We start from the raw sequence: 12,881 nt of genomic DNA on the forward strand, positions 1-12,881 counted from the left end.
ACTGAAGATCCACAGAAGTGAAAATAGCTTAACTGATGACATTCCACCATTGTGATTTGTTTCTGCCCTACCCTAACTGATCAATGTTCTTTATAATCTCCCCCACCCTTAAGAAGTTTCTTTGTAATTCTCCCCACCCTTGAGAAGGTACTTTGCGAGATCTACCCCCTGCCCCTAAAACATTGCTCTTAACTCCACCGCCTATCCCAAAACCTGTAAGAACTAATGATAATCCCACCACCTTTGCTGACTCTCTTTTCGGACTCAGCCCGCCTGCACCCAGGTGAAATAAACAGCCTTGTTGCTCACACAAAGCCTGTTTGGTGATCTCTTCACACGGACAGGTGAAACACACAGTAATGACAATCCCAAATTTCTGATGTATATAACAGAGTGTTATATACACTTTTATACATGGAGGAGAGAGAACAGCGAACAGAAAGGCACCCCAAACCCTAATGCAAAGAGCAATAAAAAATTAGCCAACCAGCAGCACATCAGGCTGCCGTATTGGCTGCCCTCAAAGTCGCAGGTTCTGTTCATTAATTTTTGTATCATATTTATTGAAGCATTGTCCTGTTTAGTTACTGAACAACCTGGGGAATAGCTCAAGAAACCATGAGTTACCCTTTCTGGGCTGCTGATGTTTTAGAAAACCTAGTTTTTTTAACATATGAATATTTTTCAGTTATTCATTTCATCATTATGATACCTGTATCTCCCATTTCAGCACTGATCGACTTTAGGGACAAACTTTTGAAATAAGATGATATTATGAAACGTCCACGAAACAATTCTGTAACATCTGTGCAAAACCGTTTTTGTAAGAAATCTCTAAAATTTAATGACATTTCCTGCAGCTATAGTGAAGGCGGAAATACAAACAGTCCCTTCCACGAAAACGTGGTGCTATTACAATCACATTTCTCACCAGCCCTTTTCTTTTTTGCAAAAGTGTTTATCCTAGTGATGCGGACTTATGACAAATGTCAACAGTTAATAAGATAGCCAAAAACTGTGAAAATGAAACGTTCCTGGAATGCATCAGAGCTTCACACTTTAGTCCTTCGTTTGAGACTCAAGGGCCACATGGCCAGGTAGGTCTTTCACCTCTGGAAACCGTTAAACATCCTTCCAGTAAGACATAATCGTTAAGCCCACGGTGTTAAAGAAACCCAGTCAGCTGTTCCCCGCAGGTCACCGCCTGCCTCCACCCTCCTCCCGCGTACTGAACGCAAAAAGCTTGGGAACGAGCGAGGCCAGAGGAGACAACTCCCAGCAGGCGTCGCGGCAGCGGGAAGTCACGCACGCGCAACCCAGGCCACAGGAGTAAAGTCTCTCCGCCTGTGTCTGGGAAGGGAGAATGGCGGCGCCCGGGCTGCGGCTGGGAGCGGAAAGGCTCTTTGAAATGCCTGCGGTGCTAGAGCGACTGAGCCGCTCTAACAGCACGTCCCAAGCTTTTGCTGAGGTGCTGCGGCTGCCGAAGCAGCAGCTGAGGAAGCTGCTCTACCCGCTGCAGGAAGTAGAGCGGTTCCTCGCCCCCGACGGGAGGCAAAACCTTCACCTGCGTATCTTTGACCCGAGCCCGGAGGACATAGCGAGGGCAGACAACGTCTTCACGGCCACTGAACGGAACCGCATCGACTACGTCAGCTCCGCGGTCCGTATCGACCACGCCCCGGACCTTCCGCGGCCTGAGGTGAGAGGCGATTCTCAACGGTTCACCTGCGCGCGGGCGTCACAGCGCTAACCGCTGCCCTGGCCGTCCGGCTCGCGGGTGATTTTGCTGTTGTATTTTCTAGCTTTGTGTTGGCGCATATATTATTTTAACTAAATAGGCATATGCCGATGCTCCATGCACGTGGGGATACCCGAGAAACCCATCATAAGTACAAAATGCAGTCAATACCCATAAACCCATTGTAAAGTCAAAAATCGTTAAGTCGACCCACTGTAAGCAGAGACTGCCTGTATACAGTTTAAATTATTTTGGGAATGAATATAGAAGACTTCAAAATGCTTTAAAAGCTTTTCAAATCCAAGCTAAGCATTCAAAAAATTAACTCTCTCCTTTTTTCTCCTATTTAAGTAGGGAAAACATGCCAGACAAATTAGAATTCAGACAGTGAAGAAGAGGAAACGAATAATAGTTTCACAAATGAGATTGTCCTTATCAATAAGTAACTTTCACCTAATCTGAATTTCCTATTATGTGCAAAAATAATAATTATCTCTAGATGGCAATAATGTGGAAAGTTTTTTATAACAACGTTTATTAGTGAAATTTCATGAGTGAGCAATCTTGCATGTCCTACAATTTAATGATATTCTGTTCTAAGTCTGCTAAAAGGCATCTCAACTCTCCATATGTATTTACACTAAATGCACTATTGCCCAGAGATATTTCATCTAAATATATGTGGAACTATAGTCAGGATTCAAAGAGTACCTCAATTATTTAATGATTTTGAGACAGCCATTGCTTTTTTATTTAAGCTTCTAAATTACTGGACTTTTTTGTAATTCGTTTTTAAAATTCAGTTTTATCTACATATTAGCATTAGATTTGCTCTGGCAGAGCATTTAAAATTTTTGCAGGACTCAGATCAATTAATTTTGAAGGACTGACCAGAATTTTCCAGAATAGGATCCCTGGCCCCTGCCCACTAAATGTCCCCCAATTGTCTTGATAACCAAAAATGCCCTTAAAATCTCCAAAATGTCCCTCAAGGGGCAGTACGGCCGTCATTTAGAACAACTGATTCGCATTGTACCCCCTCCCCCAATACCATGTTCAAAACCAGAGCCATGTGTATTAATGGTTATTATCAAGAATATTCTGTTGTTTTCCACACTACAGAGGAGAAAAGCTTAATTGGAACAAGAGAGGTCAAGGGAAAAGAGTAAGTTTTTAAATTGCAGTGGTGTTACAGTATACCATGGGAGTGCTTGAGAAAATGTGCTTCCAAACATGTAGTTGTACTTTTCATCTAGTTTTGTTGAACTGCATCTAGTTTTTACTCTAAAAAGCTTTGTAAATATGAAATGCTTAATAAAAGTTGCATATATTCTTGAGTAGCGTAGTGAAACTAAAAGCACAGATTCTAGATATACATGTCCTGAGTTCAAATCCCAACTCCTTCACTTTCTAGCTGTATAATTTTGGGTTAGTTGTGTTCTCTCATCTGTAAAATGAGGATAATATCACCTACCTCCTAGGATGCTGTAAAAAAACAAATAAGAAAATATATGCTGGATGCTTAAAATAGTACCTGGCACATTGAATTCATTCAATAAATATTAGCTATGTTAGAATTTGAAGTTTTTTGCATCTAATGCAGAATAGCATATGCAGCTAGTACTTACTTCTTTTTTCTTGTATAAGGTGTGTTTTATTGGCAGAAGCAATGTTGGAAAATCATCTCTGATCAAGGCTTTATTTTCACTGGCCCCTGAGGTTGAAGTCAGAGTCTCCAAAAAACCAGTATGTTGAAGTTTTTAAATATGTTTGGACTATCTCTTGGATTAACTAACATGAATAATAAATGCTGGAAGGTATAAGAAATCATAATTGCTAAGTTCCTAGAGAAGTGATTTCTTTCAAAAAAGTAATAAAGTAAGACATCCTAATGCCTGTGTATTTCTCAAGAAAAGGAAGTGTAGCTGGATTTATTTTAGTAGTCTAGACAGTATCTTCAGAAAATCTTTCTTTATCCAAATTTTGCAGAGTTGCCAAATAAAGTGTCTTATTGTCATTCTATATTTCCTTCTATAACAGTGATCATCTAGTTTTACACTGATTGTATGGTAAAGGGCTTTTAGGTTTTTCTTGCTTTTTTCCTCCTATAATCTTTTTTAAGGTATAAAGTACGTGAATTAGTTACACACACACATTCGGCATATTCTTATGTGCTTGTTTTCCTAGCTAGTCTGCTGTAATAGCTTTCTGTCATTTTCTAATTCCCTCTACTTTCTTCTCAACGACGCAGTCTCTGCCAATATCTAAGATACCCTTTCTTCAAAATCACCCCCACTTTCTCTCACCTTATCTGGCCATGGTAAACCTTTCCACCAACCCTAATGTTCACTATCCCTGTGTATGTGCATGCGTGAGCGCACACACACCCCTTTTGTTGAGTTGGAACCCTTCCGTGAGACTTCACTAGGTCTTTTCTTGCTCCTCACTTCATAAAATGATTCTCTGGCTCCATCGCTAATGATTCTTTCCATTCCTTAACCTTCCCATCCTTACTCCTGCCCCGCCTCACCAAATAAATCAGCTAAATGATCACTTCTAAGTAGAGTGATCTTCCTTTTGTGAGAGGACAATGGAGGAAATGTATTCTTGACATTCCCAATCTGTAATTCTAAAATCATTTTACTATAGACAAATAAACTGACTGGGAACTTAAAAATCACCATTTATAAAAATCTTTCCTTTGATAATATTTGTTCTAAGATCCAAATAATTGACTTAACTTTTAAAATTGCCGGGCGCGTGGCTCACGCCTGTAATCCCAGCACTTTGGGAGGCCGAGGCGGGCGGATCACCTGAGGTTGGGAGTTGGAGACCAGCCTGACCAACATGGAGAAACCCCATTTCCACTAAAAATACAAAATTAACCAGGCGCGGTGGTGCATTCCTGTAATTCCAGCTACTCGGGAGGCTGAGGCAAGAGAATCGCTTGAACCCAGGAGGTGGAGGTTACGGTGAGCCAAGATTGCACCATTGCACTCCAGCCTGGGCAACAAGAGTGAAACTCTGTCTCCAAAAAAAAAAAAAAAAAAGTTGCCTATCATAATCTTATCTTTTCTGATTAATATATGTCCTGTGGACACGAAACTGAGTAAACCACTTTTCATCATCTGTGCATCAATTTTAGTTGCACAAATATTTTGTAATTATGTTGTATATGCAGTAAAAAATTGTTTAATGAAAGCACTAAAATCCACCTAATAAAACATGCAAAACATCTTGATTTTAGGGAAGCAATAGTCTAGTTATAAGAAACGATCAGACTTTGGATCTAGGTTTTATGAAAATGTGTGTGACTGATGGTAAACATTTTAACCTATCCTTGCCATAATTAGTTTCTCTTTAAAGTGGAGATATATTGTTCATCAGAGAATATTGACTGATGCAGTCACAATTTAGAACAGGGTGAATTTTTCACTAAGAGTGAATGCAATAGGAAAGACTCCAAAATATTTTGCTTACATGTTTCTAATATGGAATCTAAAGTTCTTCTTAAGTCATACAGATTCTTTTTTTAAAATGAAGCAAAAAGTAGTATGATCTAAACTTATCTCCAGCCATTTCCCTTGTGTCTTCTTTTCCTGTGTCATCATCAGCATAGTTAAGGTTATATACTTGGCTTTTCATAAATATTTGTTGATTAACTGGAAAACATTTTGAATCATTAAGTAGATGGAGGACATATCTTAAGACAGCTTTTCTTTTTCTATTTACTTTATCAGGGACACACAAAGAAAATGAATTTTTTCAAAGTTGGAAAACATTTTACAGTGGTGGACATGCCAGGTTATGGCTATAGAGCACCTGAAGATTTTGTTGACATGGTAGAGACGTATCTAAAAGAACGAAGGAAGTAAGGAAAAGATTTTCTTATAATAGTTATACGTTTAACCCCAAAGCATGTTTTCATCAGTAGAGTATTATACACATGATTAACACTTCAGTTTTATCAAATGACTTATTTTATAAGGTCCATTTTATTATCATAATATTCTACAATACAATATTTAGGACCAAGGTACATACTGCTTGCTTGTTTTCTGTCTCTGGTTTAGCTTACCCTTAATATTAAATTTAAGTGTTTTCCCAAATTGAGATTGAGACTAAAGAGTACTTCAGCATATTTTTTTTTTTTCATTTTTTTTTTTGAGACAGTCTTGTTCTGTGACCCAGGCTGGAATGCAGTCATGCCATCTAGGGTCACTGCAGCCTCCTTCTCCAGATTTCAAGTGATTCTCCTACCTCAGCCTCCCGAGTAGCTGAGACTACAGGTGCATGCCACCAAGCCCGGCTCATTTTTGTATTTTTAGTAGAGACAGGGTTTCACCATGTTGGCCAGGCTGGTCTCGAGCTCCTGACCTCAGGTGATCCACCCGCCTTGCCCTCCCAAAGTGTGAGATTACAGGCATGAACTACCGCACCTGGCCCGTTAATTTTTTTTAAAACCAAACTCTTACTTAGCTAATTTTGAAAATGAAAATTGTTGGTTAAAACCAGTAAATTCTGATCATTCTTAAAATACTTCAGACATCACATTTGCTACAAATGATATCTCTTTTTTGTCTCCTTATGTAATCAAGTGATAGTTCTGTTTCAAGAATTGCACAATATATAGAAAATTGATGTTAATCTTTTGAAATGAAAAAAATGTTTATATCTTGTTTGTTGTAGCTTTACATAAAGGGTAAAATCAAATATTTACATAAGAAAATGCAAAATATAATGTGTCTGGTTTGTTATCTGTTAGTGTTAGGGTAATATTTAAAAATTCCCATATAGGCCAGGCACACCGGCTCACGCCTGTAATCCCAGCACTTTGGGAGGCCGAGGTCGGCGAATCACTTGAGGTCAGGAGTTCGAGACCAGCCTGGCAACATGGCAAAACCTCGACTCTACTAAAAATACAAAAAAAAAAAAAAAAAAAAAAAAATCAGCCAGGCATGGTGGCACATGCCTGTAATCCCAACTCCTCGGGAGACTGAGGCAGGACAATCACTAAAACCCAGGAGGCAGAGGTTAGTGAGCCAAGAGTGCACCACTGCATTCCACCCTGGGCAACAGAATGAGGCTCTGTCTAAAAAATAATAATAATAATAATTTATAACTTATGGTTAATTTTTTATAATTTATGGTTTCTATAATTTATAACCTGTAATTTATGGCTAATTTGATTTGTGTCTCTTTCTCCTCCTCAAGTTTAAGCTTTTAGAGGAGGGAACTCACTCATTATATATCAAGTCCCAGGCAGAATGTCTTATATCCAATATATCCTTATTGATTTAAATTAATATTTAGTGGATTTAGTTATTGAAAGTAAATAGCATTGAGACCTACTGGACTGCAGGATAAACTTCTGGCAAATTGAGAATTCCTGTTGCCTAAAGAAATGTTTTAAGTTTGGATTGAGAATTATTCAAAGGAGAATTTCTTAGTACAGTAAGGAAGAGGGGATAAATGAATGGGTATATTTTATATTGCCATTAATCTTCTTTTCTACATGCTTATAGCTTGAAGAGAACATTTTTATTAGTGGATAGTGTTGTTGGAATTCAAAAAACAGACAATATTGCCATAGAAATGTGTGAAGAATTTGCATTACCTTATGTGGTAAGTTCTTCCTTTGAATCATAGTTGCAATTAGAAATATCAGTTCTACGTGCATATGTGTGAACATGCACCTTTTAACAATTGAGCTTTTGTTGCCTCCTCAAAAGAGAGTGCCTTTTGAATAATCTTTTCAATTAATCATCCATTAATATTAAAAGAAGTTCTATGGCACTTTTATTCTCTTTTCTGTCGCTCAGCTATGTTTTGAAAATTATAGGCAAAGTAAAGGTTTCGTTAGACTGTTCATTTAATGTTCCTAGATACTGTTCATATTTTTTTCTTTTTATAGCAACACAAACATTTGTTCAGAAAAAGTTAGTAGCTCTTTAACAGCAGCTTGGCAGATAGTACTTACAAGAATGTGAATAAAACTGCAACTTAAAAAGTTGCTTAACTAATTTAAAATTTTAAAATTGTTCCAGGAACATAGCAGCCTCCAGCACACACAAGTAGGATTTTAATATTTTTAAAGCAAACAAAATTTATTCTGGGAATTTCTTACCAGTATTCTTTGTCTTTTGAGCTAGAATACCAGAATTGTAGATTGGTATCCACATTAATTTTGCTTTGTGAGACTTCCAGATAAAACAGCACTCTTAAAGTTTCTTTCCAAAGAAAAGTGAAGAACCCAATAACTATAATTTGCTTTCAAAAAGATGTCAGAAAGCCACTAATATGTAACAGTGGAGTTTAGTACAAATCAGACCAAGTTACTAGTCAGCCACTTTTGTTTTATTCTTGGGGTCTTGGAATTCTTGGGGTCTGCAAAAGCCCTATGAAGCATTAGAGATAATTTATAGTTATGAGGAGTCAAATGATTGATAGTCTACCTAGTAAAAATGCCTAAATGTTGCCAAACTAAATAATAGTATTCCTTATTTGGTATCACAGATACTAGTTTATGAAATCATATATTTTCCTCAGTTTTAACTGAAAGGAAATATTACCTTCTTCATTGGAAAAGGAATTGGAATAGAGAAATTATATCTGTATCTCCTTTTAAATATCAGAATATTTGCCTTTATGAGGAAAGACTCCCATTTGTGGAGGGATTCATAGGTCATTAGAAACCACACACTTTCTGCTTCTCACTATGGGAAAAACACTGGAACCATGTTTTTCCTCTGCTCTCATACCACAACAATTAACACAGAAGACTTCTGTGGCCCAATGTATAGGGGTTTTCTTCTTCACCAACCAGTGGACACCACCTGGGTATCTGAAAATGCGATTCTGATACTGTCTACCTAGAGATAGCATCAGATCCCACAGATTGAGGATTCAGTCCCCAAGACTACTCCTCTCACCTGGCTTCAGACACTAGTCACAATTTTGGACCTCTAGAATATCTAGACTGGCTTCAAGTTGGGGTTCCCACTACCCCCTCTTTGGGTTTAATTGCTGGAGTGGCTCACAGAACTTAGGGAAACGTGTTTTTTGATGGTATTATAAAGTATATTACAAAGGATACAATGAAGATGCACAGAACCTCCATGTCCTCCTTGAGCATGCCACCCTTTGGGAACCTCCCTGTGTTCAGCTATTTGGAAGCTCTCCAAACCCAGTCTTCCTGGGCTTTTATGGAAGCTTCATGACATCAGCATCCCTTTCCCCAGGGTATGAGGTGGGACCCTCTCTGGAATGAGGGTCATATGACCACAATGAGAAAGGTGAGAGAAGATTACAAGTCTTGTCTTGGAGCAGATGAATGGAAGGTAGGAGGTCAGAGAGATTTTGTTTGCTGATGCCTAACATATCCAACATTATAACAAACAATCATGACAAGGGCTATGGGAGTTATGAGAAAGGAACCGTGGACATAAACCAATGTATGTATCATGACACCACACTCCTTCCATTAGCATCTTTTATGACTAAAAAGCATAAATGATTTGCCAGGAAATTTAATTTTACGGAAACTCACCAGGGATACCTGGTGGATTAAGGTTTTATTTTTAATTGATTTTTGTAATAATCACCCATACTTTGACCTTTCTGCACTATGATACTTGTCTCTGGACAAGTAGAATTCTGGACTTAACTTGGAATATAACTAGTAGATACAACCTACAAATAGCCTGATTTCTGATTTTTTTCTTTAGAGTATAGGTCAAAAAATGATTACAAATTGGCAATTTTATATAGATAAACCCAATATTCATTTATATATCTTAAGCTATCAGGTATATTGTGATCATGTGAACAATTGCAAATATAACTCCAGGACCCTTCTCATTGATCTTTCCAAGATATTGTGGCCCTATGTGGTTAAAGCACTATTAAGCAGCAGACACACAGTGTATACTTGATGTGTTTCACACATTTGCTCATTTAATCTTCACAGCTACTCCTTTATGGGTCATTCTTTTTATTTTATAGGTGAGGAAATAGGTACACAGATAAATTTGCACAGGTCACCTAGTTGTAAATGAGAAATTATAGCTAAAATGTGTAAAATTATTAAGAACCACTTCATTTCTAATGCATAAAAATTTTTCTTATAGATTGTATTAACAAAAATTGACAAATCTTCCAAGGGACATCTTTTAAAACAAGTGCTTCAGATCCAGAAATTTGTTAACACGAAAACTCAAGGATGTTTTCCTCAGTTGTTTCCTGTAAGGTAAGAGCTGAATTGTTTGTTTTTTGTTTTTTTTATGAAGTAATCTGAGAATGTTGCGGGTTTTTTTTTTTTATTTCAGTATTTTGGGGAACAGGTTTTTGGTTGCATGGAAAAGTTCTTCAGTGGTTATTTATGAGATTTTAGTGCACCCATCATCTGAGCAGTGTACACTGTACCCTATGTGTAGTCCTTTTTCGCTCAGCCCTCCCACCTTTCCCCATGAATCCCCAAAGTCCATTATATCATTCTTATGCCTTTGTGTCCTTATAGCTTAGCTCCCACTTATAAGTGAGAACATACAGTATTTGGTTTTTCATTCCTGAGTTACTTCACCTAGAATAATGGTCTCCACCTCCATCCAGGTTGCTTCAAATGCCATTATTTTGTTCTATTTTATGGCTGAGTAGTAGTATATGGTACATAAATACCACAATTTCTTTATCCACTTGTTAGTTGAATTGTTTTTATAACTTTATATACTGAAAACCTGTAATATTATCAGTGTTTCTTAAAGTGTCACTTAAAACTAGAGGCATTTGAAGGCCAGGTGCCATGGCTCATGCCTGTAATCCTACCACTTTTGGGAGGCCAAGGTGGGCAGATTACCTGAGGTCAGAAGTCCGAAACCAGCCTGGTCAACATGGTGAAACCCCATCTCTAGAAAAATTAAAACCAAAAAAAAATTAGCCAGGTGTGGTGACACACACCTGTAATCCCAGCTGCTCGGAAGGCAGAGGTTGCAGTGAGCCAAGATCGCGCCATTGCACTCCAGCCTGGGCAATAGAGTGAGACTCCATCTCAAAAAAAAAAAAAAAAAACCAAAACTGTAATATATCCATACCTGAGAAACATTTTGGCTGATCTCCATACGGACAGATGGATGCACAGATGGATATAGGAAGACAGATAGATAAATAATATGTACAATAATGGTGATGGTAATTTTTTTAAAACCTGAAAAGTCTAACAAGGTAATTGAATATTTGTTACAAAAAGAACAAACTAAAGAGATCAAGACTTATTCTGGAAAACAAAGCAAAATAGAAGGTATAGTGAAATTTTTGGAATCATGATGGAAATGGATCAGATAATATTGATCATCAGATTTTAGAATACTACAAGAAGGGGTTGGGGGAAGAGAAGAAAGCTAGAACACGTTAAAAGATGTTCTGCTTTCATACATGAAATCATAAGAATTTGTAAATTTTTTTAGGTTGATGAATTCAGATGTTATCTCTGAGGAAAGGAAGAAAATTATTTTTCTTTTCTTTTCACAGTGCTGTGACCTTTTCTGGAATCCATCTGTTGAGATGCTTTATAGCCAGTATAACAGGAAATCTTGACTAATGGTTCCCAGAAGATTCAAAAAAAAAAAAAAAAAAAAAAAAAGCTTTATGCTAACTGGGAGTTAAATACCTAGAAGAATTTCAACATTGTTTTAAATGTTGTGCATCTGTAACTTCAGGAGGATCACTTCAGCTTTAAAACCTGCACCTTCTCAAAACAAGAATTTGTGCCTGGGGGAATAAAGTTTGTAAGTAATTGAATTACGGTGTTCATAAGAACAGCTACTAGCTGATTCCCGTGTTTTAACAAACTGACAAGCAAGAGCACATCCATAAAATGAAAACCTGTTACAACTATGTACAGAAGGATCTGACGTTTTATTGGGCTTTTGTCTTTTAAAGAATATGTCTACTACGTGTATTTTTTTTAAATGTTAAAATGGGCTAGGTAAAAGGGGGCTGCTTTTCTGTTAAGCATCGATAGGTAAGTTGATGGATAAATGTTACTATGTAAGCCTATTTTTTTGAGTCCTTATTTGAATACTGAAAACATTCTTGATAAAATGTGTTAGTCCATGTTGGAAACAACTGAAAGAATTCAAGTTCTAGTTCTGATGTTTATTATAAATGTTGGATCTTGCACAACTTGATTTCTCTGAAATTCATTTGTTACTGTAACCTTGAAAGCCATTAAGATTAAAATGAATGGTTTTACAGCAGGTAACATGTGAGATGACAGCTACATATTTGTAAAGCCAAGCCAACAAAGAAATATAGCAAAATTCGGCCGGGTGCGGTGGCTCACGCCTGTAATCCCAGCACTTTGGGAGGCCGAGGCGGGCGGATCACGAGGTCAGGAGATCGAGACCATCCTGGCTAACACAGTGAAACCCCGTCTCTACTAAAAAAATACAAAAAATTAGCCGGGCAAGGTGGCGGGTGCCTGTAGTCCCAGCTACTCGGGAGGCTGAGGCAGGAGAATGGCGTGAACCCCGGGGGGCGGAGCCTGCAGTGAGCCGAGATCGTGCCACTGCACTCCAGCCTGGGCGACAGCAAGACTCTGTCTCAAAAAAAGAAAAAAAAAAAAAAAAAAAAAGAAAATATAGCAAAATTCACAGGTAGGTTTATTACAAGAAATGTCCTTTCATGGGGGAAGTAACATTTTCACTAGTGAAAATGCAAGAAACAAAAATAGCTTTAAATGAGAAAACTAATTTGCAAAGGGCAAGAGAAAAAAGCTGATGGGACAGTTTAGACTGCTACATTTAAGATTCAGAATGGAAAAATAAAGACTTTGAACTAAAGTAAATAGAAAAGATTTTTGTGAAGGTGCCACTGACCTATTCCTATAAGTGGCTTAGCGTTTCAAAGCGAAGCTGAATATTAAAAGGTTATAGCTGTATTGCTGGATAAAAAATTAAAGCTGTAAACCAACTTCATGCCTTTTTTTCAGAAAATAATCTGAATATATTGTCAGTTTTATAGTTGATGGAATTGGTCTAATCTAACCAGGAATGTTTTCATCCAAAAAAAAAGATTTTTTAATATAGACATTCATAAAATATATAGTAACAAGAATTATCTTAGAAGTCATCTTTTTGTCTGCCAG

The 12,881-nt window shown here is 37.5% G+C and overlaps 1 protein-coding gene across 2 annotated transcripts; it reads left to right on the plus strand.

The window, feature by feature from the left end:
* Positions 1-829: 829 nt before the first annotated feature.
* GTPBP8 (GTP binding protein 8 (putative)) lies at positions 830-12,865 on the plus strand. Of its 2 annotated transcripts, XM_055260167.2 has the most exons (6): positions 830-1,699; positions 3,386-3,484; positions 5,479-5,609; positions 7,264-7,363; positions 9,868-9,986; positions 11,264-12,865. In XM_055260167.2, the coding sequence occupies exons 1-6, from the start codon at positions 1,364-1,366 to the stop codon at positions 11,331-11,333; spliced, it is 855 nt and encodes a 284-aa protein (XP_055116142.1). In that variant the 5' UTR covers positions 830-1,363; the 3' UTR covers positions 11,334-12,865. The 2 variants fall into 2 exon arrangements, with proteins under 2 accessions (XP_055116142.1, XP_055116143.1); XM_055260168.2 differs by lacking the exon at positions 3,386-3,484.
* Positions 12,866-12,881: the final 16 nt, after the last annotated feature.

The sequence above is a fragment of the Symphalangus syndactylus genome, chromosome 21, assembly GCF_028878055.3.
Source record: "Symphalangus syndactylus isolate Jambi chromosome 21, NHGRI_mSymSyn1-v2.1_pri, whole genome shotgun sequence".
NCBI classification, from domain to species: Eukaryota; Metazoa; Chordata; class Mammalia; order Primates; family Hylobatidae; genus Symphalangus; species Symphalangus syndactylus.